Genomic DNA, 27,127 nt, shown 5'->3' with positions numbered 1-27,127 from the left:
GACACAGTCTCTGTTTCTACCACCTCTTCCGGGAGACTGTTCCACGCATCTACCACCCTTTCTGTAAAAAAAGGGTTTCCATTACTCCGGAGCCTGTCATGTCTTAACTTCATCCTATGCCCTCTCATTGCAGAGTTTCCTTTCAAATTAAAGAGACTCGACTCGTGCAGAGGCTGAATTGTTTGGGTTTTTTACGTAATTTTTTTACTTTTTAATTGCAGCACAAGTATGTAATTGCACCTCATTCCCTGATGAAAGCACTGAAATGGGGCTCACGTCGGAAGAGGTAGTGTTGCAAGATAAGTTAAATACCTTCTTATATCAATAAGCAAAGAAGATCAAGTATAACACTATAAAAAAGTTAACGAGTAACTTAACTCGATCTGGCTGCAATCCTCTTTTATACGCCTGACACAGCCAATAAGGGAGAAAAAGCAGGAAGGGACAACTCAGACACAGGAGAGGACGACCACACAGCAAACAAGGGTGATAACACAGGAGCAGTAAAGGATACCGTATTTGAAACTATAGGGACGGCCAAGAGTAGAAGGTCCAAAAAGGTAACACAAAGGGAATTTAGATGTATGTATACGAATGCTAGAAGTCTAGGTAACAAAATGGGGGAACTAGAGACAATAGCAAGACATGACATATTGGATATCATTGGCATAACAGAAACATGGTGGAATGAAGAAAACAAATGGGACACAGTACTACAGGGATACAAACTGTATAGAAGAGATCGAGTAGGGCAGAAAGGTGGAGGTATTGCTCTATATGTTAAGGAGGGAATAGATTCTGTTGAAATGGTTACAACAGAAATGAAAGAGAAGCTTGAGTCACTCTGGATCAAAATTCCTGGTCAATATGGTGCAGATACGAAAATTGGCCTTTACTATCGTCCCCCAGGACAGGCGGAGGAAACTGACTCAGAAATGATGGAGGAAATCAAACAAGAATGCAAGACGGGCAATGTAATTATATTGGGAGACTTCAATTTCCCAGGGATAGACTGGAAACTAGCAACCTCCAACTGCGGCAAGGAGGCCAAGTTCCTGGAGGTGCTAGGGGATTGCTTCCTGGAACAAATGGTAAAAGAGCCGACAAGAGGCAACGCCACCTTGGACTTGGTCCTAAATGGCCTAACGGGACCGATAACAGAAGTGGAAGTCGTGGTTCCACTGGGAAAGAGTGATCACAATGTAATCAACTTTAAACTTGACATCGGGAAAGGGAAACATGCCAAAACCTTAACCACCACCTTAAACTTTAAAAAGGGTAAATACGATTGCATGAGGGCCTTGGTAGAAAAACGACTAGAGAAGATGGTGGACAAACTTGAAACGGTAGATCAGGCATGGTCCCTACTGAAAAATACTATCACAGAAGCACAAGATCTCTACATTCCGAGGATTTCCAAAGATCGGAGAACAAAGAGCAAAAGAGAACCGGCATGGCTTACCATACAGGTGAAGGAAGCCATAAAAGAAAAGAAGGACTCTTTCAAAAAATGGAAATGCATAAAGACAACCGAAGCCTGGAACAAACATAAAGATGATCAGAAGAAATGTCACAAGGCGGTGAGGGATGCCAAACAGGATTATGAGGAAAAAATAGCCCAGGAGGCCAAAAACTTCAAGCCCTTCTTTAGATACGTGAAAGGGAAAAAACCTGCAAAAGAGGCAGTGGGACCCCTGGACGACCAGGGAAGAAAAGGGTACATCAAGGAAGATAAACAAATCGCAGACAAACTAAATTCCTTCTTTGCGTCTGTCTTTACGAAGGAAGACACCTCAACAATACCTGAAGCGGAGAAAGTGTTTCCAGGAGAAATAGAGGACAGCCTCACCACAGTTGAAGTGGACTTAGACCAGATATACTATCAGATCGACAAACTTAAAAGTGACAAATCCCCTGGACCGGATGGAATTCACCCGAGAGTCTTAAAGGAATTGAAGGTTGAAATCGGAGAGTTATTGCACAAACTTGCAAACCTGACAATCAGAACTGGACAGATACCGGACGACTGGAGGATAGCGAACGTCACGCCAATTTTCAAAAAAGGATCGAGAGGGGAACCGGGCAACTATAGGCCTGTGAGTCTTACGTCGGTTCCCGGCAAGATGGTTGAAGCACTGATCAAGGATAGCATAGTCCGGCACTTGGACGCACACGACTTGATGAAACCCAGTCAACATGGATTCAGGAAAGGGAAATCATGTTTGACGAATTTACTCCAATTTTTTGAGACCGTAAACGAGCAAATTGATAGTGGGAAGCCTGTGGACATAATATACTTAGACTTCCAGAAAGCGTTCGACAAAGTTCCACACGAAAGACTTCTCAGGAAACTACAAAGCCATGGCATAGAGGGAGATATACAAAGATGGATAGGCAAATGGCTGGAAAACCGAAAGCAGAGAGTGGGCATAAATGGGAAGTTCTCCGACTGGGAGAAAGTGACTAGTGGTGTACCCCAGGGCTCGGTACTTGGGCCGATCCTTTTTAATATTTATATCAATGACCTGGAGGAAGGAATATCCAGTGAGATCATCAAGTTTGCAGACGATACAAAACTATGCCGGGCAATCAGATCGCAGGAGGATAGAGAGAAACTCCAGAGCGACTTGTGTCGGTTAGAAACATGGGCGGAGAAATGGCAGATGAAGTTCAATGTGGAGAAATGCAAGGTAATGCATTTAGGCAATAAAAATAAGGAATACGAGTATACAATGTCAGGTGCAACTCTGGGGAAGAGTGAACAAGAAAGGGACCTGGGTGTACTGATAGATAGGACCCTGAAGCCGTCGGCACAATGCGCGGCAGCGGCAAAGAAGGCAAATAGAATGTTGGGCATGATAAAGAAAGGAATCTCGAGTAGATCGGAGAAAGTTATAATGCCGCTTTATAGGGCAATGGTCAGACCACACTTGGAATACTGCGTCCAACATTGGTCTCCCTACCTAAAGAAGGATATAAAACTACTGGAGAGGGTGCAGAGACGAGCAACAAAACTGGTGAAGGGTATGGAGAGACTGGAATATGAGGATAGACTTATAACACTAGGATTGTTCTCCCTTGAGAAAAGGAGAATGCGTGGGGATATGATCGAGACCTTCAAAATACTGAAAGGAATCGACAAAATAGAGCAGAGAAGATTATTTACACTGTCCAATTTGACACGGACTAGAGGACATGGAATGAAGCTAAGGGGGGACAGGTTCAGGACTAATGTCAGGAAGTTCTGCTTCACTCAGAGAGTGGTTGACACCTGGAATGCCCTCCCAGAGGAGATTATTGCGGAATCGACCGTCCTAGGCTTCAAGAGCAAACTAGATGCATATCTCCTTAAGAGAGGCATATAAAGATATGGTGGACTATAAATTACGCCAGGTGTACACCTGGCGGGGCCTCCGCGTGTGCGGATCGCCGGACTTGATGGACCGAAGGTCTGATCCGGAGATGGCAGTTCTTATGTTCTTATGTTTAAATCTTACTTAACTTTCCTATATTCATCTTTTTTTATTGGGATCTGCTTTCTACTAGAGTGGCCACTGTTGGAACAGGACACTGAGCTCGATGGATCTTAATTTGACCAACTATGGTTTTTCTCGTGTTCTTACAAAGCAATAGTCTTGCCTACATAGCTTCCAGTGCTACCCTATGGGCTTCTCTGCATTGACATCAGTCTGTCACAGTCAGCAATGATCTAAAAGATAAGAACAGCACAATATTAACCAGTGGTCACAGATATCTATATTGTGAAACTGACAGCAGTACGAAACTTAGGGCTGTGCTAGCGGTTTTAGTGCGCGCTAGACTCTAATACCACCACTGAGCTGGCATTAGTTTTTTGCGTGTAGCGTGGGCTTAGCGCACGCTAATATGCAGCGTGCGCGTTTAAAACACTACCGCAGCTTAGTAAAAGGAGCCCTATGTTGTCCTAACACTGAAATGTCACAGTGAACGCCTGATACATTTTTTTACATAATTTGCCCTGATGCAGGCACTGTTAATTGTTGCGTCAAATGCACAGGTCACACCTAAAACAACATAAAGACCTATATGAGGGTAAATCAAAAAGTAAAGGCAAAATATATTTAGCAACTTTAATAGAAGTAGCTGTGAGCAATTTAACGTATCACTTTTCCACATAGTCCCCATGCAAGACAGTGCATTTGTTGTATCGTTCAACTAGCTTCTGCATTCCTGCAGAGAAGTTTTGGTGCTGCTCCCAAAGCCAGGTGAGCACTGCTTCCTGAACTTCATCATGTTTTGTCTTTTGTTCTCTGGGTCACAGTGATTGTAACATAGTAACATAGTAGATGATGGCAGATAAAGACCCGAATGGTCCATCCAGTCTGCCCAACCTGATTCAATTTAAAATTTTTTTTTTTTTTCTTCTTCTTAGCTATTTCTGGGCAAGAATCCAAAGCTTTACCCGGTACTATGCTTGGGTTCCAACTGCCGAAATCTCTGTTAAGACTTACTCCAGCCCATCTACACCCTCCCAGCCATTGAAGCCCTCCCCTGCCCATCCTCCACCAAACGGCCATACACAGACACAGACCGTACAAGTCTGCCCAGTAACTGGCCTAGTTCAATATTTAATATTATTTTCTGATTCTAAATCTTCTGTGTTCATCCCACGCTTCTTTGAACTCAGTCACAGTTTTATTCTCCACCACCTCTCTCGGGAGCACATTCCAGGCATCCACCACCCTCTCCGTAAATTAGAATTTCCTAACATTGCCCCTGAATCTACCACCCCTCAACCTCAAATTATGTCCTCTGGTTTTACCATTTTCCTTTCTCTGGAAAAGATTTTGTTCTACGTTAATACCCTTTAAGTATTTGAATGTCTGAATCATATCTCCCCTGTCTCTCCTTTCCTCTAGGGTATACATATTCAGGGCTTCCAGTCTCTCCTCATACGTCTTCTGGCGCAAGCCTCCTATCATTTTCGTCGCCTTCCTCTGGACCGCCTCAAGTCTTCTTACGTCTTTCGCCAGATACGGTCTCCAAAACTGAACACAATACTCCAAGTGGGGCCTCACCAATGACCTGTACAGGGGCATCAACACCTTCTTCCTTCTACTGACTACGCCTCTCTTTATACAGCCCAGAATCCTTCTGGCAGCAGCCACTGCCTTGTCACACTGTTTTTTCGCCTTTAGATCTTCGGACACTATCACCCCAAGGTCCCTCTCCCCGTCCGTGCATATCAGCTTCTCTCCTCCCAGCATATACGGTTCCTTCCTATTATTAATCCCCAAATGCATTACTCTGCATTTCTTTGCATTGAATTTTAGTTGCCAGGCATTAGACCATTCCTCTAACTTTTGCCGATCCTTTTTCATATTCTCCACTCCCTCTTCGGTGTCTACTCTGTTACAAATCTTGGTATCATCTGCAAAAAGTCCTTCAGCAATGTCACTTACATACATATTGAAAATTACTGTCTCGTCGCTGGTGACAATTCTCTATAGAATGCTCCAATCTTCTTCATACCTTCTCAGGAACTGGGTCGCAATCTCCACACACTATTGCTTATGCAGATCAGTAAGCTGTTTGGGAACCCATCGTGTGCAGACTTTCCTGTATTCCAAGTCATCGTGCATTAAGGCAGCCAGTTGAGACACCGTTATCCTTCGGTCTTCTCTGATCAAGGAATTCACCCTGTCAATGTTTTCTTGTATGCACAATGTCAATGGGCAAACAGAACGACCTTCGTCAGTTACACCTGTTTTTTTGTATATTCTTTCCATCTCTTTTTAATGTTTTCTGGATCATTCAATATCATTCATTTAAAAAAAAAATTATTTAATAGTTTTAATACAATAAACTCAATACAAGACATAAATAGCATTTAACATGTTCATAACCTTGATAAACTAATAAAATAGAATAATACTTATCATCCCAACAATTAAAACCGGTTAAGAATATCTTTATAGCTTCTGATTTCCCTTTTCTGTTCAGCAACATTAGCATCAAGACATCCTGGTGGTTTTGATCTGTCATCCTGGTGTTTTGCTCTAGGTAATGATTAGCTCTTCTTTAGTAGCAAGGTAAGTGCCTTCTGACCTAAGGGACCATCTTCCAGCACTATATGTCGATTCTTTTAAAATGTTCACCTATGTTTTATAGGAAAACATAAGCAGACATATAGTAGATTTAAAACACACTCACACATACAAAGAAGATGAGCCGTCAGACAATGCGTCCGGCAAAAATGGCTGCCACGATTCCCTGTGTGAAGAAATACAGTACACTTAAAAGAATAGGCGGGCGCGTCCCAGACACCGCAGCCATCACCCGCAGAGGCCGGACTCGCAGTGTTCTCTGGGAATTGTAGTTCTTTTCTTACTCTCTCATTACGGCGGGTGTCGTCGCGTGGAACTACAGCTCCCAGATCCCCTTGCACAGGCCGAGTCACCGGAGGAAAGAGAGGGGTGGGGGGGAAGATCATCATTAACGCCCTGCTGTCGGCGAGCTCCGGGAAGCGGTGCAGTTTGCGGCTCTGCGCGTCCGAAGTGTGGGGACCCGGCCGGCTTCTCCGCAGCCATGTCGGACAGCGGGGGCGGCGGGGACGACAGCTCGTCCGCCCTGGATGTGTCGGTGGCCGTCCAGAACGTGGCCGACGCGTCGGTGCTGCAGAAGCACATCCGCAAGCTGGTGCCTCTGCTGCTGGAAGATGGCGGCGAGGCGCCGGCCGCCCTGGAGAGCGCCCTGGAAGAGAAGAGCGCGCTGGAGCAGATGAGGAAATTCCTCTCCGACCCGCAGGTGCACACCGTGCTGGTGGAGAGGACGACGCTGAAGGGTGAGTGGCGCTGAGGCGAGGCGGGCGCGGCCACTGCCCTCGGGCGCCGGCTGACGTGCCCCGAACGCAGAAGCCCGCCCGGCATCGCCCACACCAAGTCGCCGTCCAGGCTAACGACAGCCTCTCTCGATCCCGAGGCTCCAGAAAAAAGGAGTCTGCAACAGAACAAAGCATGAACCCCATGTATCCTGTAAAAAAAACCCCAAAAAACAACAACTGCACGTTCAGGGAGGGTGATTGTGATGTGGAAATATTACTTGGTTTTCATGAGTGTGTTGTAAAAGTGGGCAGGGGAGAAAATAATTCTAGGTGGAAAAATTCTGTAAAATATCAGTGCTGTTTTTATAACTGCTTTTGTATGTATTCCTATAAGCACTGTTTACATTTATTTAAAAATGAATAAAGATTAAAAAGGGGGTTATCCAGATGATGTAAGATAAACCATTATTTAAAATTGGTATCTTAATGGTTTATCTTACATCATCTGGATAACCCCCTTTTTTTTTTTTTACCCTTAATTCCAGAAAAAGGAGAACGGTTTGAGACATCCGTGTTTTACTTGCATTACTTTCAATGGAAGTAAAACCTGGATGTCTTGATCCGGCCTTACTTTTTTTGTTTGTTTCTGGAACCATATGGTAACCCTAGCTCACTCTTGCCGCATACTGGACCCAGACCATGGAGGTCCATCCGAGATCCGCCAGCGTGCTGGGGCTGCCACTTGAGCACCACTCCCGCTCGTCCTAATGAAGTGTTGTTAGCTCTCGATCGGTAGAGTTTTGTGTCTCTGTTACCCTCTTTCGACACAGAACTTCGTTTATGAGGAGCCGGGAGTGGTGCTCAAGTGGCAGCAGAAGCAAACAAAACAAAAGCCCAAATGTTCCACAGTCAAAAGAACGGAGATCCAAAAGAAAAACAGACTGTGGAAAGCAATGATACACCATAAGTCAGTTATTCATCAAGTGGACATTATTCTTTTTGTACTTGTACCTTTATTTTTATAACAATAAATGCCTCATCAAGATTATTGCTTTCCACAGTCTGGTTTTCTCTTGTTTTTGTTTTTTTTTTGAGCTCAAGTGGCAGCCCCAACACACAAGTGAAGCTGATGCTGCGTTGACTGGTCCAGTATGTGGCAGGGCTGTTCAGGATGGGTGTGGTGATTCCAGCACAGTGTGGCGCAGTGTAGCTGATGATGCCGGGCGAACTTCTACTGCCATTGCTCCTTGTGCAGCAGTATGACTCTGGAGCAAGAATGCACGTTTTTACCACATTCATATAGTTGGGAGTACAGGTCTTGGCTATGTCGGCAGAGAGGGGAACAATATCTTAATAGTGGAACTTAGCAAATAAAATGAATAAGAACTTAAGAATAACCTTACTGGATCAGCCCAAATGGTTCATCTAGCCCAGTACCTTGTCTTCACAGAGACCAATCCCAAGTCGCAAGTACCTGGCAAAACCCCAAAATTCCATGCCTCAAAAATGAATGGGACTGTTGGGCAGACTGGATGGACCACACAGGTCCATTATCTGCTGTCATTTATTATGTTATATTACTGCTAAGAATCTTTCTTGTGTCCTTTTTCCCACCATCATTAATTTTCCTGATCAGTATATTCTTTTTTGACAATAAAGTATTTGTTTTGGTAGAACTGATTCAAACTTTCTTCATACTTACAAACTAAAAATGGCAGTGGGGTGCTGCTTTGTTGTACCCATAGTTAGATATGTCGTGTTTTGTTTTTTTTTGTTGTTGTTTCCTATAGCTAGAAAGAATCAGAAAACAATATGTAACTGAATTTATAAAGTAGCTTAAGTTGTGTTGGCAGCTAGTACAAGGATATTAAGGCACGCTTAGGAAAGTTTTCAGCCTTGTACCCCTCAGACCCCCCCCCCCTCAAAGCCATCATCGTTCTAAATTCCCAATAGCACCTCTCTCAGATTTAACTAGGATGATGGGCTATTGATAACTGCCCACCCTCTGCTGGTAAGAGCACATATTGGTAGTTTACTTGGGTTTGTGTGGCTGTTAAGACCTATTTTACTTTGCCTGCAGTGCAGTTTGATGCTTACCGGAAGCTGCTGCACTAGATGATTACCTCAGCTTGCCTGATGTTTGAGCAGCCATATCTTTTGGAAACTTAGGGAAATAAGATTAGTTTTAAGGATGCATATAGCTGGTCAACAATGACATTTCTGTTGCTAATGCAAAAGGCATACGAGTCTTGAAGCTGTGGGTTATGTGCCTCTATTCTCGAGTTGTGTAGAAGGCATTATCTACATTTTTTGGCTTCACCTCCTGTATCACTGGGCTGTTTGTACCTTCTTAGTTTTTCCTTCTACATGGAAGTTGAAAGGTGTCTTTCGGATCTGCTTTGATTTTCATTTATTTGGGGGGGGGGGCTTTTAGCCTAGTTTTGAGGCTGCTTGGTGCTTCAGAGGTCCCCAGGGTGCCTGGGGTAGCTCTGCCTAGGAGAAGACACAGACTCGCTGGGTCAGAAGTCTGTAGCTGGAAGGGTAACCCTTTTATAGGGCACCTACCTAGCTGGCCTGTTTTAATTATTTTCAGGTTTAATTTATTTGACATACTGCAAATATAAAACCAAAGTTAAAATCTAAGCGGTTCACAATATAATAAATACGAGTCACCAGGAGACAAGAACATATCATGAGATCCCCACAAGAGAAGAGCCGCATGTGACTTGCAAGCTGCAGGTTGCGGACCCCTGCTCTAAACTCACAGTGCCTTTAACGATTGCCACAAAACTGGTTTAGTGTTGCAGTATTTACCTAATGATGCATGTAAACGACACACTGCAGCCTTTTCTGTGCTTCTTAGCAGCCTCTGTATCTGCTACGTAAATGTAGTAAAATGAGGAAATTAATACTGTATTGTAACTAGCACTTACCAGGAAGCCCTTCAGTAATGCTTACAACAATGTTAAAAGGAACAGGCCCAAGGACCAAACCTTGCAGTGCACCACTGTCACCTTCCACTTAACCAGTTCCTGCCCAGTCTGTCCCTTTGGGGCCCAAACTGAAGGAACTCAGCTTATTTATGTTTTAAGTATTTTTATTGATTTCAATATATTATCAAGTATAACTTGTACAGAAAGCAATTTAACCAAAGCATATTACAATCATTAAACAATAAATCCATACTTAACAAAAATTAAGCAAAATTACAAGAAGAATTATGGTGAAATTAGCTCAAGTCCTCTTTAGATCTAAGAAGTTATACTGGCGAGCTATACTTTCCTCGTCCCTGGGAGAACTGGCCGACTGGTGGAGGAGGCGGTGCTCTAATCTCTAGGCTCAGAGTGGTATCAGGTCCAAGAGAAATCCCGCCGGTCTCACTCACACCCGGGATCCTCAGCGGGTTAGCATCCGGAGTTGTAGACGCAGCTCCCTGCATCCTTTGGAGCAATTCTTCGATATTGCTGAGAGTCGGCCCTCCCGAGTGCCACGAGGCACCAGCAGCGCTCCGGCCTCTCCTCTTCGGCATCGCGTCCAGGAAAAAATGCAATTAGGCTGGAAACAGCTGTCACCAGCAAGAAATCAGGTAACCAGAGAGCTCCAGTCGGATACGTGTTACCCGATCGCATAGACAGCAGCCATCTTCACTCAGCTTATTTATAAGATACCTGTGTGGAAGTATGTCAAAGACTTTGTTAAAATCTAAATCTAGCACTCTCCCTCTATCCCACTCTCTAGTCACTCAGAGAAATTGATCAGATTTGTCTATCAAAACCTGCCTCTAGTGAATCCATGTTGCCTCAGGCCCTGTAAGCCATTGGATTCCATAAACTTCACTATTTTCTGTGTTGAGGTTGAAGATATGTAATAAGGGTTTGATTGTGTGAGTGTGTTTTTTGTTTGTTTGTTTTTAACAGCTGAGAAGATTGGTGTGGGTGAGTAGTATCGTAAATAAAATTTTGGTAATCAATAAGTAGAGATGAACCTACTAAAACTCTCTTTGTGTAAGTGCATATATCATTGATACTACCCCCCTTTTTAATTCAGATAAAATAAATGACCTGGCTTCCATGTACCACATACTGCAGGTTAAAAATATTTTATTTATTTTGAGTTAGCTTACATCTTATTTTAGTAGTAGGTGAGTAATATTCAAGTATAATATGTATTTGGAGTGGAGGATAGGCATAGTGGTTAGAACAGCTGCTAAGTGAGTCACTTAAAACTTCTTTACCCTCTCTAGGATATGAACCAGAGTTTGCTGGTTGTCAGCCTAGTGTCCTAACCACTAGGACCTAATAGAGGGTATTTGTATTTATTTATTTATACCCCCAAAAACAAAAAATTCAAAAGTTCCACAGCCAACAATTGCAGAAATCAAAACAAAATGGAACTGTAACTAAGAAACTTAATAAACCATTAATTCATCTGGCATACTGTTTCATAAAAGGTTGGGTAATCTGTGGCACAGATGAAAGGCCTCAGAATATATGTCCGTATCACATGCTAGCCTAAAGGCCATTCAGCCAATGCGGACAAAAATTTCAATCACTGGCCTTCCTCCTGCCACCTTCAATCTGGGTGTAAAATCACGCTCAATAATTTGCAAAATCTTGCATATAATGTATAAATACTACAAGATGTAAAAACCCCCACTTATCTCAGTGGCGTCGGACAGATCATTCTAGAAACGAATTCTGATTTTGACAAGCTCATTTTGCGGTATTTTCTTTAGAGAATCAGAACAGACATCAAAGAACATGCCGCAATAAAACTACATTTTCATGTACTGGCGTCTGCCAAGGCGGGTCACAATAGAGTACATACACAAACAAAATCACATACAGTACAAGAAATCGAACATGAATAAATGCAAGAAAATGTGGGAAGGTTCCATTGAAAGTCAGTCTGAAAGAACAATAGTTCTAGAAACTGAAAGGTCAGATAAACATGGGTGGAAGCCAGTGCTGGTTAAGTTTAGGTAGATTAGTACCGTGTTTCCCTGAAAATAAGACAGTGTCATATTAATTTGGGGACTTATTTTCAGGGAGTCTTATTTTTTTCATGTACAACAATCATCTCTCCCTTCCTTTCCTCTACCCCAATACTTCCTTTAGCTACTTATGTTTTATTATCATTGGTATGTGGTTTCACTGTAATCGCTGCTAGCTTTCTGCATTGTGTTTTTCAAGAGAACTCATTGCCATAGTTGAGCATATGGATCAATATATTTCTTTCTATCATGATTTAACAGCAAGATTCCTGAGGTGGGCCTTCTTGTGTCGAAACACGTTCATGTCGAGCCTGTTATAAAATAAAAGGATTGAGTACCATCTGGTCTCCTTCGTTGTCGTTTTTGTGCTTCTCACTCTTGTGTGGGTGTTTTCTCCTGTTTCTTTTCTGAGCTACCATACCACCACCTTGGGACATATGCTTTATTCCTGCCCGATTATAAATTGTTTTTAGAAGAGGATTTTGCAACATGTTTCTGATCTTTGGCGGATGCGATATACCCTGTATCCTTTTTTTTTTTCCAGGTGTCCAGTTGTCGCTCCAGTACCAAAAGGTTTATGAGATTTCCATAAAATCAAATTTATTCTGGGGGCTAAATCTATTTTGTTACTTTGGCTAACCCTGGAAGCTCCTTCGCTGTCTCAGTGGAGGGCTTTGCTCATCTATTATTTGCAATTGGAAAGATTGCGCATCCCTGATTTGGACAATCCTAAGGGCAAACTATGTGGGAACCATTTTGGAATTCCTCGACGCCTACTGCTAGAAGTAGACTATTACATTTGTGAATGTCCTATTTGGAGCTTAAGTTAGCATAGTGCTGTATATATTGTTGGTGCTTTTCCTGGTTTCATCTGTATTGCTGGGGTTGGGGGAAGAAAATGTTGACATTGTTTGCTCAACGGTTTGTACTTTTCTTGTTCTTGTACTATTTTGTGGCAGTAGATTGTTGGTAAATTTAGGGCTCCTTTTACTAAGCTGTGATAGCAGTTTTAGCGCGTGCTGAATTTCTGCACGCGCTAGACGCTAACGCCAGCATTGAGCTGGCATTAGTTCTAGCTGCATAGCGTGTGTTTAGCATGCACGGCAATTCAGTGCACGCTAAAAACGCTATCGCAGCTTAGTAAAAGGAGCCCTAAGTCTCTTTTTAGTTGTGCATTTGAGTAATACTCAGGGCTGTGGAGTCGGTAAATAAATGTTCCGACTCCGACTCCTCAGTTTTTTGTACTTCTGACTCCGACTCCGCGTGAAACAAGATCTTCATCCGCGTAAAAAGATGTTGTGTGTATGGTGGGAGAGCTTGGTTGGATGAATTTTTCGAGTCTACACCAGGTGATTTCTACCAACGAGGTATTGAAAACCTTGTTGAACGTTGGAAATAAGTTGTAAACAATAAATATTGGTGCTCCGAATTGTGCGTTGCGTGCCATATAGTGAAGCACGTGTTCGTTTTGCGGTTACATGAGGCACTGCATGCATTGGTCTTTATTCTTACAGTAGAGAAGTCATTAATTATAACTTTTTGTGAATTGTGACATTTAAACTTGCTTTTTTAAAATTCCAATCTAAATTTAGTCGGAGTCGGTGCATTGTTTGGCAACTCCGACTCCAGGTACCCGAAATTGACTCCGACTCAGACTCCACAGCTCTGGTAATACTACTGTAACTTGCTGTGTTGATTAAAGGAGGCATTGAAAGAAAAAAGGAAAGGGAAGCTTTAGAAAGGAGTTCTCCTTTTGCAAGACATGCACCTACTCATAAAGCTGGCAAAACGAAGGATGTATTGGTGCAGTTGAGGTTTAGTGCATAGACCATCCACCCTACTCACCAGATCTTGCTCCATCTATTTTCTATTTCCAAACCTTAAAAAGAGTTTGAAAGGGCAGCAATTTTTGAGTGATTTGGTGACTGCAGCAGCGGAGCAGTATTTCAGTGAGCAGACATCAGAATATTTTTTTTGGAAGGGTTACAGAAACTTCAGACGTGTTAAGTATGTTGAACTTAGGGGTAAATATGTGGAATGACATCTAAGTTTCATGGCTCCATGTCATTCCATTCGTGGTTGGACTGAGAACTTTTCAGCACCCCACCATACAATATGTACTCTAGGCTTTTCAGATTTCCTTCTACTCAAAAGTATCTGTCTTTAAGTTTGGAGCTGGATTCTTGACATCTACTTTTTAGGTTTTAGGAAGGCTATAAGTTTGTTTTTGTCTTTTTAATAAATACTTTCATGCTTTTTTTTGTATAAAGTTGTTGATCCCTTGTTAATTAACTTTAAAATCAATACAGTACATAGAAACAAAACACTTGACTAGCTTTCAAAGGACAGAACTACCCTTCCTCGGGTCAAGGCAAATGTGTGTGTGTATGTATGTATGTGTGGTTTTGTTTTGTTTTAGTTTTCTTTATTTCATTTTAATGTTTTGTATTTGGGTACATTGGTACTGTTTATACTTACATATTATCACTACTACTATTTTTATTTTTTAAACAAAGTACTACCAGACACGAGCAACAGATGGTCCCTTCTCAAAAGAGCTTACAGTGTAATTAAGACAGACATAGGACTAAGGTTTATAAATGTTACATAGGTGAGTAAATATAAGGGACTAGAGGTAGGGAATAGCAACAGATATGAGTGATTTACATGTTGAGAGGGCAAGTTAGGAGGACATAAACACAGTTTTTAAAAAGTGGGTTTTTAGCTTGATTTGAACATTATGAGAGAGTGGGTCCGATGCACTGAGTCAGATAGGATATACCAGGCATTAGGTGCAGAAGGGTTGAAGTCAGGAGTTAGCAGGAGAGGAGAAGGGCATCGACAAGAGACTCACCTGACGAACAGAGTTTTCAGGGTGGATTACAGAGAGAGACAAGGGAGGGAGAGGTACTGAGGAACTGAAGAATGAATACATTTGTAGGTCAGTAAAAGGAGTTTGAACTGTATGTGGAGATGGACAAGGGAGCCAGTGAAATGATTTGAGGAGAGGATTAATGTAAGCATGATGACACTGGCGAAATACGAGGTGCGCAGCACAATTCTGAACAGATTGAAGCAGGGAGAGATGGCTTACCAGTAATTCAGGCAAGAGTTGATGTGAACATGGATGAGGTTTTTGGCAGCATGCTCAGAAAGAAGAGTTTGGATTTTATCAATGTTGGTAAAGAAAGAAACGCTTTGACAGTCTGTTGGCTTTGTGAAGAGAAGGAAAGAGATGAGTCAAAGATGAAGTTTGAAAAGGCGATATAACAAATTTTTATTAAACTTGAAAACTTGAGAAGGTGGATGAGAATGTAATCTACTGAGAGAGAAAAGGGGGGAAGGGGAGAGGCAGGTATCAGAGAAAAGATATGGAGTTCAGCCTTAGTCTGGGGAGTAAGGAAAGGAAGAGTCTGAAGTGAGGGCTCTTTCATTTGAGAGTTGAGTATGACAAGGGTTGCATCCAAGTGAATCAGTCAAGTGGACGTAGTAGTCTTGTTTCGCAAGCAAGAGGACAGTTTGGAAAGAGGTCTTCAGAAATTTGAAGTGTAAGAAGTTGGCATGAATGCAGGACTTCAGCCAGTGAAATTCCGTGGATCAGGCACAGGAGCGTAAATAGTGAATCTTAGAGGTCAGCCAGGGCTGGGGTTTGGCACATCTTACAGAATGCGCTATGGGAGAAGCGAGAGTATAAAGAGCAAAGTAGAGGATAGTATTATAGGAAGAGACTGCTTCATTAACAGATTTACATAGCATAGTGTTGAGAGGAAGGGGAAGACAGTGGCAGAGAGAGCACATGAGTTGATAGCCTGAAAATTCCTGACAGTATTGTTGAGGATTGGTCATGTCTGAGGGATAGGGTGATGAGTCGTGAGGGTAATGAGATGATGATCGGAGAGGGAAAGAATTGAGGTGGAGAAGAGTACAAGATCAAGACAGTGTCTGTTTTGGTGAGTGGAGGTATTGGAGCATAGGTGAAGACTGAATGTAGATGTTGCAGCAAGAAACTTTGAGGTGTAGGAGTTGGAGGTGTCTTCAGCATTAATGTTAAAATCACCAAGGTTGATGGATTAAGAGAGACGTAGAGCAGGAGTCAAGGTCGGTAAGAAAGGAAGATAGGGGTTTGTGAGAGGGGTTGATAAATGACCATTAGTCAGAGAGGAAGGGGAGCAAAAAGACAGATGGAGTGTACTTAAAAGTAGGAGAAGAGATTGAAATCTACAGGAGGGTGAGATTGACAGCCCAACCCCACCTCCGACCAACTTGTCGAGGGGTGTGGGAGAAGTGGTAACCTCCGTGACATAGGGTGGTGACTAAAACAGAGTCTTCAGGATGCAGCCAGGTTTCATTTAGTACAAATAGGTGGAAGGAATGAGAGAGAGGGGTCATGTATGTAAGTGAGCTTGATGGAGATAGAGCAGGCATTCCACAGGGCATATGAAAAAGGTATAGAAGAAGGGGGGAGGAGAGGAACAGAAATAAGATTGGAGATGCTGAGGTGCGATCTGCATGCTTAGGATGAAACTTGATTAGGAGGGCCAAGATTGGGGTTGATGACCCCCAGCAGTGAGTAAAAGGAGGAGCAAAAGGGTACAGAGAAGAGCAAGAGAGGAGTGATGACTGTGATTCAGTTAGAGAGGATGAATGAAGGGGAGAAACTGTAGAAGCCTTAGAGCTGCGAATAAGGTGGGTAATAGAAGGGATGGTGAGGTGGTGAATTCAAAAAGTGGACAATAAAAAGGACTGTAGTGGTGTGGGGTAGAGGGGGAGATTGGGTAAGTATTGAGAGTATTGAGAGAAGAAGGTATAATGGAGTCATAGAGTAGAAGAGGGAATTGATATCTGTGGCGAGGGTGGAGTGCAGGGAGGAGTCTGCTTGTAAGAGAGGTGATCTTAAATTAGAGGTAAAAACTAATGCAGCATTATGATGTGTGCAGGGTTCTAAGTATAAAAGGGTAAATCAGTGATAGTAAAGTGAGCCATCTGAAGAAGGTTAGGAAATAGTCCCTTAGTAGTGATGATTTACTCTGTCTGGAACAGTTGGGGGATTGATGAAGGTAATTAGTAGGTGTATAAATGTAATGTGTGTTCAAGGCCCAGTTACAAGCCCACCTCTTCGAGAGTGCTTTTGACTGCTAACTCCTCTCACCTTGGGATCTGCATCCCCAGCCCTATATGTCATGTCTGTCTGTCCAAGTTAGATTGTAAGCTCTTGTGAGCAGGGACCGTCTCTAAATGTCAAAATGTACAGCGCTACATATGCCTTTCAGCTCTATATAAGTGAGTAGTAGTAGTAGTGTAAGCATAGGGGTGGGTGGGATGAGGGGCAAAGCGAAAGGGCCCAAGCAATAGGTTTGTGTGCAGAGAATAGCTGTGGAATTAAATCTCCAATGTTGATAGATAGATAGATATAGAAAGATATGGATAAATGTCAGATACAGTATAATCATCAGTCCACAGATTAAGGCATGAGACCCATTCATAGCTCAAAGATTTGTACAGTCTTAGCATACAGTGGTTCTTACAAATTATCTCATAGGCATAGTGGAGTTTTGTTGTTTGTACATCATTTTTCAGGGTTTTTAGATGGCCAGTTAAACTGTTATGAGTATATGAATTCCCAGCTAATAAAATGGCTTGTATCTTCTGTGATGATTAAAATATTTGCAAATATCAATTTGAATCTCCTGTAATCTTTCTTTTTAGAGGATGTTGGTGATGAAGGAGAAGAGGAAAAGGAATTCATTTCCTATAATATTAATATTGATATTCATTATGGACTGAAGTCAAACAGGCAAGTCTGATTATCAAAGTTCAAAAATCTTGACTGGTGAGAACCCCATAAGTGGGAGGTATTGTTTTTGGTTACAGTTGAGGTTTGGGAGCATGAGTTAAAAAAACAAGCATCTTTTGACTCTGACAAAAAGTCTGAGCGATAATAGCAGGGTCATCTGTGTGTGAGGGGGATGAGGGGGAACGGAGAGTTGGAAGAAGGATAGTGGGAGGGAGGGAAGGGACTAAAGAATGAAAGGGGACAGTGAGGTCAGAAAATAAAGGAAAAAAATCCAACAGAAACTGCAGTGGAAATGTGTCAACAAACGAAAAACAAAAAAGACTGCAGACAGAATGTACACAATACAGGCTATGTTTATTATATCAAATATAAATGCAGTTAATGTTACCACCCTTCAAACAAACCTAAGGACAGCGAGATACCACAAAATCTAGTCAAAGCTTGTCTGTTCTTGGTCATAAATACAGGACTAACTTAAAAGTTGTCAGAAAATAAAATATTGGTGAACTGTAAAATAGAGATGCATAGATACCCATTTCCAAAACAGAGATTTTAAGCCAGTCTTGGATTTGAGGCAACTCTATCCTGCTGCATTATGGGATATGCAGCATTGATTTCAGTGGATATAAGGCTACAAATACCTCATAGTGTTTAGAATGTCCCTCTTTGTGAAAATGATAACCAGTGAACAAGGGAAAGGAACAGAGGTTAAACAAATATTCCTTATTTATTAAAAACAAAACCCTTAAACTTAAGCTTTAAACCTTTTAACTAGTGCCTGAGGCTTAACTCTAGTAAGTCTCAGGATACTGTTCAAATGTGGGATAGGATTCTGACACAGGTCTTGGTTAGTAATGCTCTTCAATTGGGACTGAAGTTTCTGGGGAATTGTGGTCTAGGTCTCTGAAGCTGATGCAGCAGAGCCAGTCCTGACTTAAGACGCTAGCTGAGCCTTACCATTCACACAGAACTTTGTAGTATTACAACTGCTGCAGAAAAGGCAGAAAATGACTGACTCTATTTGAGTCAAGGGGAAAGTTTAATCTATTAGGTCTTCCAAACAAAGGAGATCCTCTGTTCATTTTATAACTTGCGAGTTTGCAAGGGGGAGGGATTTCTTACTGGGGAAAAAAAGTCTTGGAACAAAACTGGGAAGGGGCGGAGTTACATGCAGTGTTTCACTAAAGAGGAGCCCCGATTGAAGTCAACCATTATGTCCTTTATTTTTCTGTGCCAATCTCATCTCCAATACATTAAGAAATTTCAGAAGAAAAATCAGTGGTAAAACCATTATGTTAAAAGCTAGCTGACTACCAAATTGCTCCTTGTGGGTGTAATAAAAAGCAGCAAAAATCTATTGCAGTTTTTACTCTTGTCCCAGGGCTGGAGTAAAGTTGCAGCATGGGATCGATAGGGTGATTTTGAGATGATTTTCAACACACCATCTCAAATCACCCAAGATCTCTGGTAGCCCCTTTGGCACCTCTGTCATATCTATCCCAGTCCCTCAAAAAAACCCCAAAACAAACCTTTGGTGATCCAGTTGATCTCTCTCCCATATTTTTCAAAGATAGGAGACAAGAGTGGAAAGAAGAAAACGGGCAGCAATGTTAGAGATGGGTCTAGTCCACCATTAGAGATGCTCTGGTCAAGGACCTCCCTGAACCAGGTACCCCTGCACAGGTATTATTGCCTAGATTGCCCTAGAGTAGGCTGGGGCCTATTTGGCCAACAAGGAGCAGGAATTGGGTAGGAGACAGGAGTAGGGCTGGAGTCCAGCAGGCTTGGTTATTGTTTTGCCTCCCTGTCAGAGTGTAAACAAATCCTCGCTCAAGCACTGATTAGAAAGGAAAACCTTTACTTGACATGCAGTAAATGGCTGCACCTTACTGGGCACAGTCATGATTTTCTTTTCTTTTTGTGACACTACATAGTTTTTAATGTCATGGTAACTTGCATTCTATTCATTTACTGCATTGTGTTTTTAGTATGTGCATTAGAATAATGTGTGACAAAGCTTGGTGCTGCATTCTCACACACTGCTTACTGCTTGGAGGCTAGAGTTAGGAGGGACTGCTTTTATGCAGACCCTGATTGTATAGCGTTGTCTTCAGGTATATTCTCACTATGGGCTAGATTCATTAACCTGACTTCCGGGACCGATTCCAGCGGGTCCAACGAATACATTAGTGATTTCTATTCTGCCAATACCTTGCGGTTCAAGGCGGATTATATAAAAGTTTTCAGAGATTACATAAAAGTTTACAGGAATAGCATAAGAGATGTCATAAGAGTTACATAAGAATTACCAAAGAGTTGTCGAAAACTTAAGGTGGTAAGTGTTGGGTAAATAGAGGCATTTTAGCATTAGTTGGGTAGTTAGAAGCATATTAGAGTATATTAAGGGTGTAGAGTGGGTAGGTGGAGTTTAGGTAGGAACTGGTCGTATTAGATAGGTTTTATGTATTTTTTTGAAGAGTAGGGTTTTAGTATCTTTCTTGAAGGTTTTGTAGTCTGTGGTCGATGACAATAGAATGGTGATTTGTCTGTCCAGTTTAGCTGCTTTGGTGGCTATTAGGTTGTCATATAGTTTTTTTTTATTTCACATTTTTGGATGGTAGGTGTGTGAAAAGTGAGTGGGTTCTCCTGTGCCTGGTTGAGGAAGATTGAGTTAGTCGGTTATTCCAGTAGGTTGGGCTTTCTCCGTTAATAGGCAGTAGAATTTGAAATGTACTCTTGCTTGTATTGGGAGCCAGTGAGTCATGGTATGCTTCTGTGATGTTGTAGATGGTTTGCGCATGTGTCTAAGACCCGTCTGCCGTGATTTATTAATTTTTTTATACTATACTAGCCCAGCGAGCCTGTGGTTTTAACCTGCTTAAACCTGCGGGTTAAAACCATGGGCTCGCTGTGCAGGAAAGGGCAGGAGAAATTCGGGTCAGTAGGTAGGAGAGATTTGGAGGAGAGCAGGGTGGCAATTCGGTGTGGCAGGCAGTGGAGATTCGGGGGGAGAACAGGGTGGCAGGCAGGAGAGTTGCAGAGTGGCAATGGAGCTGGAGAGTTGTTAAGGACATTTGCGACTGGTCCCCAGCAGTCACTTCTTGGGTTGATTGGCCAGCCCAGTCGGTTTGCAAGATTTCATTAGTGAATCGGGTCTCTGCCTACTTTGCATGTTGTTCCCTTCATTTGCATGCGCGGATTGCTTAGTGAATCTAGCCCTATGTACACTAATGTTTCTAAAACTGCTTTCCCCTAAATATCATTTGCAGTATGTTTGCAGCAATGGATAAATGTTCAAACTTAGAGTTATCCAAACAATATGGTCAAGTTTTGCAGTTCTGAATGATTCAGTACCTGGTTAAAGAATTCTTCTAAATGATGACTTCAAATACTATCCAATGACAGAAATTCTGCAACTTGAATGCAGATTAGGTTATATGGTGATCCTTTTACTAAGGTGCATTAATGAATTGGCGTACACGTTGAGCACCATGGAGCCCATAGGTATACAACCCCATGATGTACTTATCCAATGTGTCCTTAACCCCATCTTCAGTACTACAGACCAGCCTTCATTTTTTTGCTTTTCTATCTTGCATCACTTTTCTGTTCTTCCTAGAATTTCAGTACTTTTACTTTCACCATTTCCATTGGAAGACTTTTCCATGCATCACTTTTCTTGAATAAATGCTTTGTCTGTCATCCTAGCTTTTTTTTTTTTTTTCTATTTCTAAATGCTTATGTAGCATGTATTTTATATAGTATCTGTATCTGTCTCTAGCTCCTTTGACTATTTTGTTGTGGAAACAAGAACCTAGAATTATAAAGATAGTTTCACGTTTATTTAAAATTTGTTTTGATCACAATATCATATTTCAATGCGACTTACAAATATAAATATAGTCATTTAAGATCTGTTCCAAAGTATTGCTGCTCTGCTCAACAAAATTTGAAAGTAACAAATCCATTCTTTCTTCAGCTTGGCATTTATTAAACGTACACCAGTAATTGATGCAGATAAACCGATTTCATCTCAGCTGCGGGTCCTCACTCTCAGTGAAGACTCTCCTTACGAAACACTGCACTCATTTATCAGCAATGCAGTTGCTCCATTTTTCAAGTCTTATATCAGAGAATCTGGTAAAGCTGACAGGTAAGAAGTTCTCATTTTTCTGTTGCATGTAATTGTCATTTTGCAATTATCAATTTTTTTTTAAATTGTGGCTGCGACTAGTACTAGGAGGACTAGCATTTAGAATTTTTTGAATGGGAATAATTTTTAAATGGGAAGAAAGGAGAAGTTGTGTAATGCAAATATCCAGATTTCCATTCTGACATATTTGCTTTTTGTAATTTAATATCTACATCTGAGTACATGAAACTTCACTACATTTTTAGGTCATAATCTTTTTTTTTTTTTTTTTTTTTTTTTAAGGGATGGTGACAAAATGGCTCCCTCGGTTGAGAAGAAGATTGCAGAACTCGAAATGGGTTTACTACATTTGCAACAGAATATTGAAATTCCAGAGATCAGTTTACCAATTCATCCAATTATCACCAACACTGCAAAGCAATGTTATGAACATGGAGAGAAGCCTAAAGTCACAGACTTTGGAGACAAAGTTGAGGATCCAACATTCCTCAATCAGTTACAGTCAGGGGTTAATCGATGGATTAGAGAAATACAGAAAGTAAGAAAGAGGCTCATTGTTTTAAACTTTTATTTTGGTGATAATTTTGTTTACATATTTGCTGCATTTACTGTTCACTTTTGTGTGACAGGCAGATTTATAAAGCAACTTAATACATAAATCTAAGGTTCACGTGCCGGGTTGTGTAAAATGTTTTAATACTAAAGTAAAACTTTTTTTTTCCCCTTAAGGTGACTAAACTTGATAGAGATCCTGCATCAGGAACTGCCTTACAAGAAATAAGTTTTTGGTTAAATCTTGAGCGTGCATTGTTCCGTATTCAGGAAAAACGTGAAAGTCCTGAAGTTCTCTTAACTCTAGACATTCTGAAACATGGCAAACGTTTCCATGCTACTGTCAGCTTTGACACAGATACAGGTGGGTACAGCATCGACATATTGAGATCTGTTAAATCTAAGTTCATTAAAAATTGGTTGTAACGCCTTATTGCTCAGTTGTAAAAATATATCAGATGACTTTTTCAGATCACCTAGGTCCCTTTAGATGTAATTATAAGACTAAAGGAATTTATTTTTTAATAGAGATGGGGTAATAACACCTTACAGGGCTTCAGTAAGTAGAATATATTTTTCAGTTGGCTCTTGTAAGATAAATTGTGGGATTTTCATGGGATAAACTGTCTTTATAGTACACTCACACAGACCTGCTTCAGTTCCTTGTATTTCAACTATGCACTCACTCTATTCAAAAAGAATTGAGAAGAATTAAATTTGTAGAATGGTTAACACAGGGAGACTAATCAGTCCTGGGAACTTCCTGAGAGAAAAAGTTCCAAAGGAGTTCACCTTTCTCAACACATGAGTGCAAAAAGCACTCTACAGGATTATACCCACAAACATCACCTTCAGTCTCCCCATGAACCTTTTAAATATCAAAGTGTCTTTCATATATAAAACAATCAATAAATAGTAAAGTACCAAGTGCAAGTTTGGAATCAAGTAAATCAATAGAGTATCAGTGAAAACATTTAAATCTAACAGTTCTTAAATATAGCAGTTTTCTCCATAGAATGTAATATGCAGAAAAACTTAGCTTTCAAGAGTCTTCATGGAGTCAAAGCTCTCTCTTTAGGGGGATGTTTAAACTGTCTTTATACATTGTTCACTTTCTTGTCTTATACCTGGAAGAATATTATGAGAGGGTGTTTAGAATTTCTGTAGCTGTTGTATTTCTGTGCCTTCATATTGCTTTAAAAAATGAAAACATAGGCTGACACCCCCTTATTCTTTTACTCCTAGGTCTCAAACAGGCTTTGGAAACTGTAAACGACTATAACCCACTCATGAAAGATTTTCCTCTGAATGACTTATTGTCTGCCACTGAACTTGACAAAATTAGACAAGCACTTGGTGCTATTTTCACTCATTTGAGAAAAATTAGAAATACTAAATATCCTATTCAGAGGGCCCTTCGACTGGTGGAGGCTATTTCAAGAGATCTGAGTTCTCAGCTGCTTAAAGTATTGGGAACAAGAAAACTGATGCATGTCACCTATGAAGAGTTTGAAAAGGTATTTGTCTTGAGTGTCGCTTTTTATTTACTGTTAGTTGAAGTGTTAAAAACTTGTGTTCAGAGTTTCTAATATTCCACAATGATTTTTTCAGGTTATGATAGCCTGTTTTGAAGTCTTTCAAACATGGGATGATGAATATGAGAAACTTCAAGTGTTGCTGAGAGATATTGTGAAAAGGAAGAGGGAAGAAAATCTGAAAATGGTTTGGCGTATCAACCCAGCTCATCGGAAACTTCAAGCTCGTCTTGACCAAATGAGGAAGTTCAGACGCCAGCATGAACAACTCAGAGCTGTTATTGTGAGAGTTCTCAGGCCACAGGTAATCCCATTCCCTTTCTATGCACTGGAGTGCTTCAGGGCTTTGGCCATAGTTTGGCCTGTTAGGATTTTTGAGTTCTAATCCTAACACAAACTAGTTCTTGAAGCATGTTTTCTTCTTAGTAATATGTAAGTAGTTTGAAGACATCTGTCTTGTTGTCTTAAAAGTAAATGTCTTCCCTTACAAAAACTGTATAATCTGTGTATTCTTAGTGTAGGCAGCAGATGAATCCAGAGACTTAGGATTGTGTCCATCTAACAGCAAGTGGAGATAGAGAACACTAATTCACCAAGGAGCATTTATTCTATGGGACAGAGCTCAATTCAGTGCTCTATCTCCAGTAGGGGGATTAATGTTGATTTTTACAGACATGATTATACCTGGTTTCTGAGTTTTTCAGCTCCTGTTCTATGTCTCCTGATTCAGTAGAGCTTTGGAGTATTCTGTTTAACCAGTGCCAGCTTTTGGGGCTATGCCTGATCTCCCCAGATCCCTTTCCTACCCTGCTCCCTCTTCAGTTCTTGCTTGACTTATTTCCCACATTAAAAAAAAAGTTCAGAAATGAGAACTGTGCCACTTCAGCGAATGTTGACTTTGTATTTGCTCAGAGGCTAGTTGTTTTCCAGGCAGTGCTGATTTTCTCGGAGAAATGGCACTTTTTTATTAAACTGTGCGAATGTTTCTTTAAATTCTTAATTACCTTCAAGCTGCTTTGTGGTTTCACTTTCTCTTTTCCCCAGAGGTGGTCAAGCACTGCTCTCGCTGTAGTAAATGGAGAGCAGCGTCAGGGTAGTGTTCGGGGGCAGTTGTTCAGCCTCTTCACTGGATCTGCCATTTTCAGTTGACCAGTCGGCAGTTTCCTGCGTGAGAGAATCAGGGCTGCGTTTTCTTCAGTCATCTACAGCTATGTCTCAGCACTGCGATACTCCTCCCATAGTTTCAGTTCCTGCTGTTTCAGTGTTTCTGGGTTGTGTCCTTCCTTTTGAAGAGCAGCTAGCTATACCTTGACTTTCTTCCTCTGAAGTCTGTTGTGTTCCCTTTTCCCCAGAATTTGTTTATTGATGCACAGAGCTTTTTCTGCTTAGAGGTTCTGTGCTATCTTTTCCTATTATTGAACTTCTCCCTCTGTGTTTCCAAGTTTATTCAAATGTTACTATCCCGCACCAAGGACAAAGCCTTCTGGGCAGCTTACAATCTAAAGCTGTGCCTGGCAATGTGCAGGCTGCTTAGCTTCTACAGACAGTCTGGGAAGCCAAATGGAGGTGCTTAACTTCTCAGTCTTAGAGGGACTCTGCCTTCACCTTCTCCCCCTCATTTTCCAGAACATGGTGCAGAGCCACCCTTGGAGGTATTATCTCCTGAATGGCTAGAGGGAAGGGGAGATGGTGGTTTCTGAGGCTGTTGGCTCCAAAGCAGTGAAGAACTTTCATAAAAAGGAGCTTCTTCCTTTATTACCAAGGTCTTGCCAAGTGCTCAACATTTCTTCGCCTGAGGAGTAATCTTTCTTCTAATACTAAAATGGCTAGCACTAAAATGGCACCTAGGGTGTTCCCTGTTCATAAGGCAATGCAAAAGTTAATTATGGCGCATTGGGTCACTCCAGACGCTGCTCTAAGGGTGGCCAAAACCATGTCTTTGCTTGTATTCTATTTCTAAGGATGTGCAGGAAAAGTTAAAATTACTTACGGTGGACACTCTGGTGGTGGCAATAACCAAGAAGACTATATTGCCAGTGGAGGGAGGCATAGTTTTAAAAGATGTTTTATCTTAGCAATGTTAACAAGTTTTTTCTATTCAAAGGATGAATAACAGAGATAAAAGAGCTAGACTAATTTGTCTGGGAATTACAGATTTAAAACATAAAAACTTACATAGCATAATTTTACTCCTTGGGATCTTGCCAGTTACTTGTGACCTGGGTTGGCCACTGTTGGAAACAGGATACTGGGCTTGATGGACCTTCAGTCTGTCCCAGGATGGCAACTCTTATGTTCTTGTAGGAAGCGAGTCTTCCTTAAAGCTTTCATTTGAAAAAGCTGCTCTTGCTCTTTCTCTCTCCAGGCTGCAGTATGCAGTTAGGGATTGTCTTTCAAGGGTGCAGCAGGCAGTGAATTCTTGCATGGATTCAGGAGTATAACCTCCCGAGGCCCCTGATATGGAGACAGACCTGGATTCTTTAGAAGACTCTCTTTATGACCTTGGAGCCTCTCTCAAGCAGATTTCTTGTGCTCTGGCGGCCCCTTGAGTTGAATTGAGAGTTTTTGTGTTTTCCTCAGGAAGAAATATGTAAAGCGCAACTTTGTCTTCTTTACATACTTTTTTTCCAGGCATTATTGTTTGGATGTTGCAGCTTAGGTGGAAGCTTTTTTTTTTTCCTTCAAATTCTTTATTCATTTTTCCATCTTACATCAAGTACACAATATTACATCAGTTAAAACTTGTATACATCACTTCAATTTCTTTTTAATATCATCTTAAATACATAAAATTATGCCCTCCGCACCCACCCTTCCCACAAATATTATATAGTCAAAAATATCGTATAAATATCAGGGCTGTGGAGTCGGTAGATAAATGTTCCGACTCCTCAGTTTTTTGTACTTCAGACTCGGACTCCAACTCCAGGTACCCGAAATTTTCCTCCGACTCCGACTCCACAGCACTGGTTAATTTTCAGATCGTTAAAATGGAATGTCAAGTTGAGAGAAATGAGCATTTTCGACACCACCTTCTTTTTGCTTTTAATCAAGGTTCTAAGGCCACAGAAGCTGTTTGCAACATTTGTTCTGTGTATATAGTGGGTGCTATAGCTGAAAGAATCGCTCGTGATTGGTATGCCAAGTTCAAAAATGGAGTCGGTAGATAAATGTTCCGACTCCTCAGTTTTTTGTACTTCTGACTCCGACTCCGAAATTTCCTCCGACTCCGACTCCACAGCCCTGATAAATATTATGTACTTACTTATCTATTGATTAAACCTTTAATAGAACTTTA

General features: G+C 41.3%; 1 protein-coding gene and 1 long non-coding RNA gene across 3 annotated transcripts in view; one reads left to right on the top strand and one right to left on the bottom strand.

Moving 5' to 3' along the window:
- Positions 1 to 6,531, bottom strand: part of LOC117364313 — a 30,092-nt gene extending 23,561 nt beyond the window's left edge. For both annotated transcript variants that reach the window (XR_004540209.1, XR_004540208.1), the window contains exon 1: positions 6,193 to 6,531. This is a non-coding gene — a long non-coding RNA (uncharacterized LOC117364313). The remainder of the gene's footprint in view (positions 1 to 6,192) is intronic.
- Position 6,532: 1 nt separating this feature from the next.
- DYNC1H1 (dynein cytoplasmic 1 heavy chain 1) overlaps positions 6,533 to 27,127 on the top strand; it is a 312,112-nt gene continuing 291,517 nt past the window's right edge. The window contains exons 1-7 of the mRNA XM_033953397.1: positions 6,533 to 6,823; positions 17,502 to 17,589; positions 21,569 to 21,742; positions 22,025 to 22,280; positions 22,472 to 22,658; positions 23,540 to 23,811; positions 23,906 to 24,133. Of these exons, the coding sequence (XP_033809288.1) occupies positions 6,568 to 6,823; positions 17,502 to 17,589; positions 21,569 to 21,742; positions 22,025 to 22,280; positions 22,472 to 22,658; positions 23,540 to 23,811; positions 23,906 to 24,133 (1,461 nt within the window). The 5' untranslated portion in view covers positions 6,533 to 6,567. The remainder of the gene's footprint in view (positions 6,824 to 17,501; positions 17,590 to 21,568; positions 21,743 to 22,024; positions 22,281 to 22,471; positions 22,659 to 23,539; positions 23,812 to 23,905; positions 24,134 to 27,127) is intronic.

The sequence above is a fragment of the Geotrypetes seraphini genome, chromosome 7 (genome assembly GCF_902459505.1).
Source record: "Geotrypetes seraphini chromosome 7, aGeoSer1.1, whole genome shotgun sequence".
NCBI lineage: Eukaryota > Metazoa > Chordata > Amphibia > Gymnophiona > Dermophiidae > Geotrypetes > Geotrypetes seraphini.
Note: the sequence above shows the minus strand (reverse complement) of the source record. Positions and strands in the feature narration are given on the sequence as shown.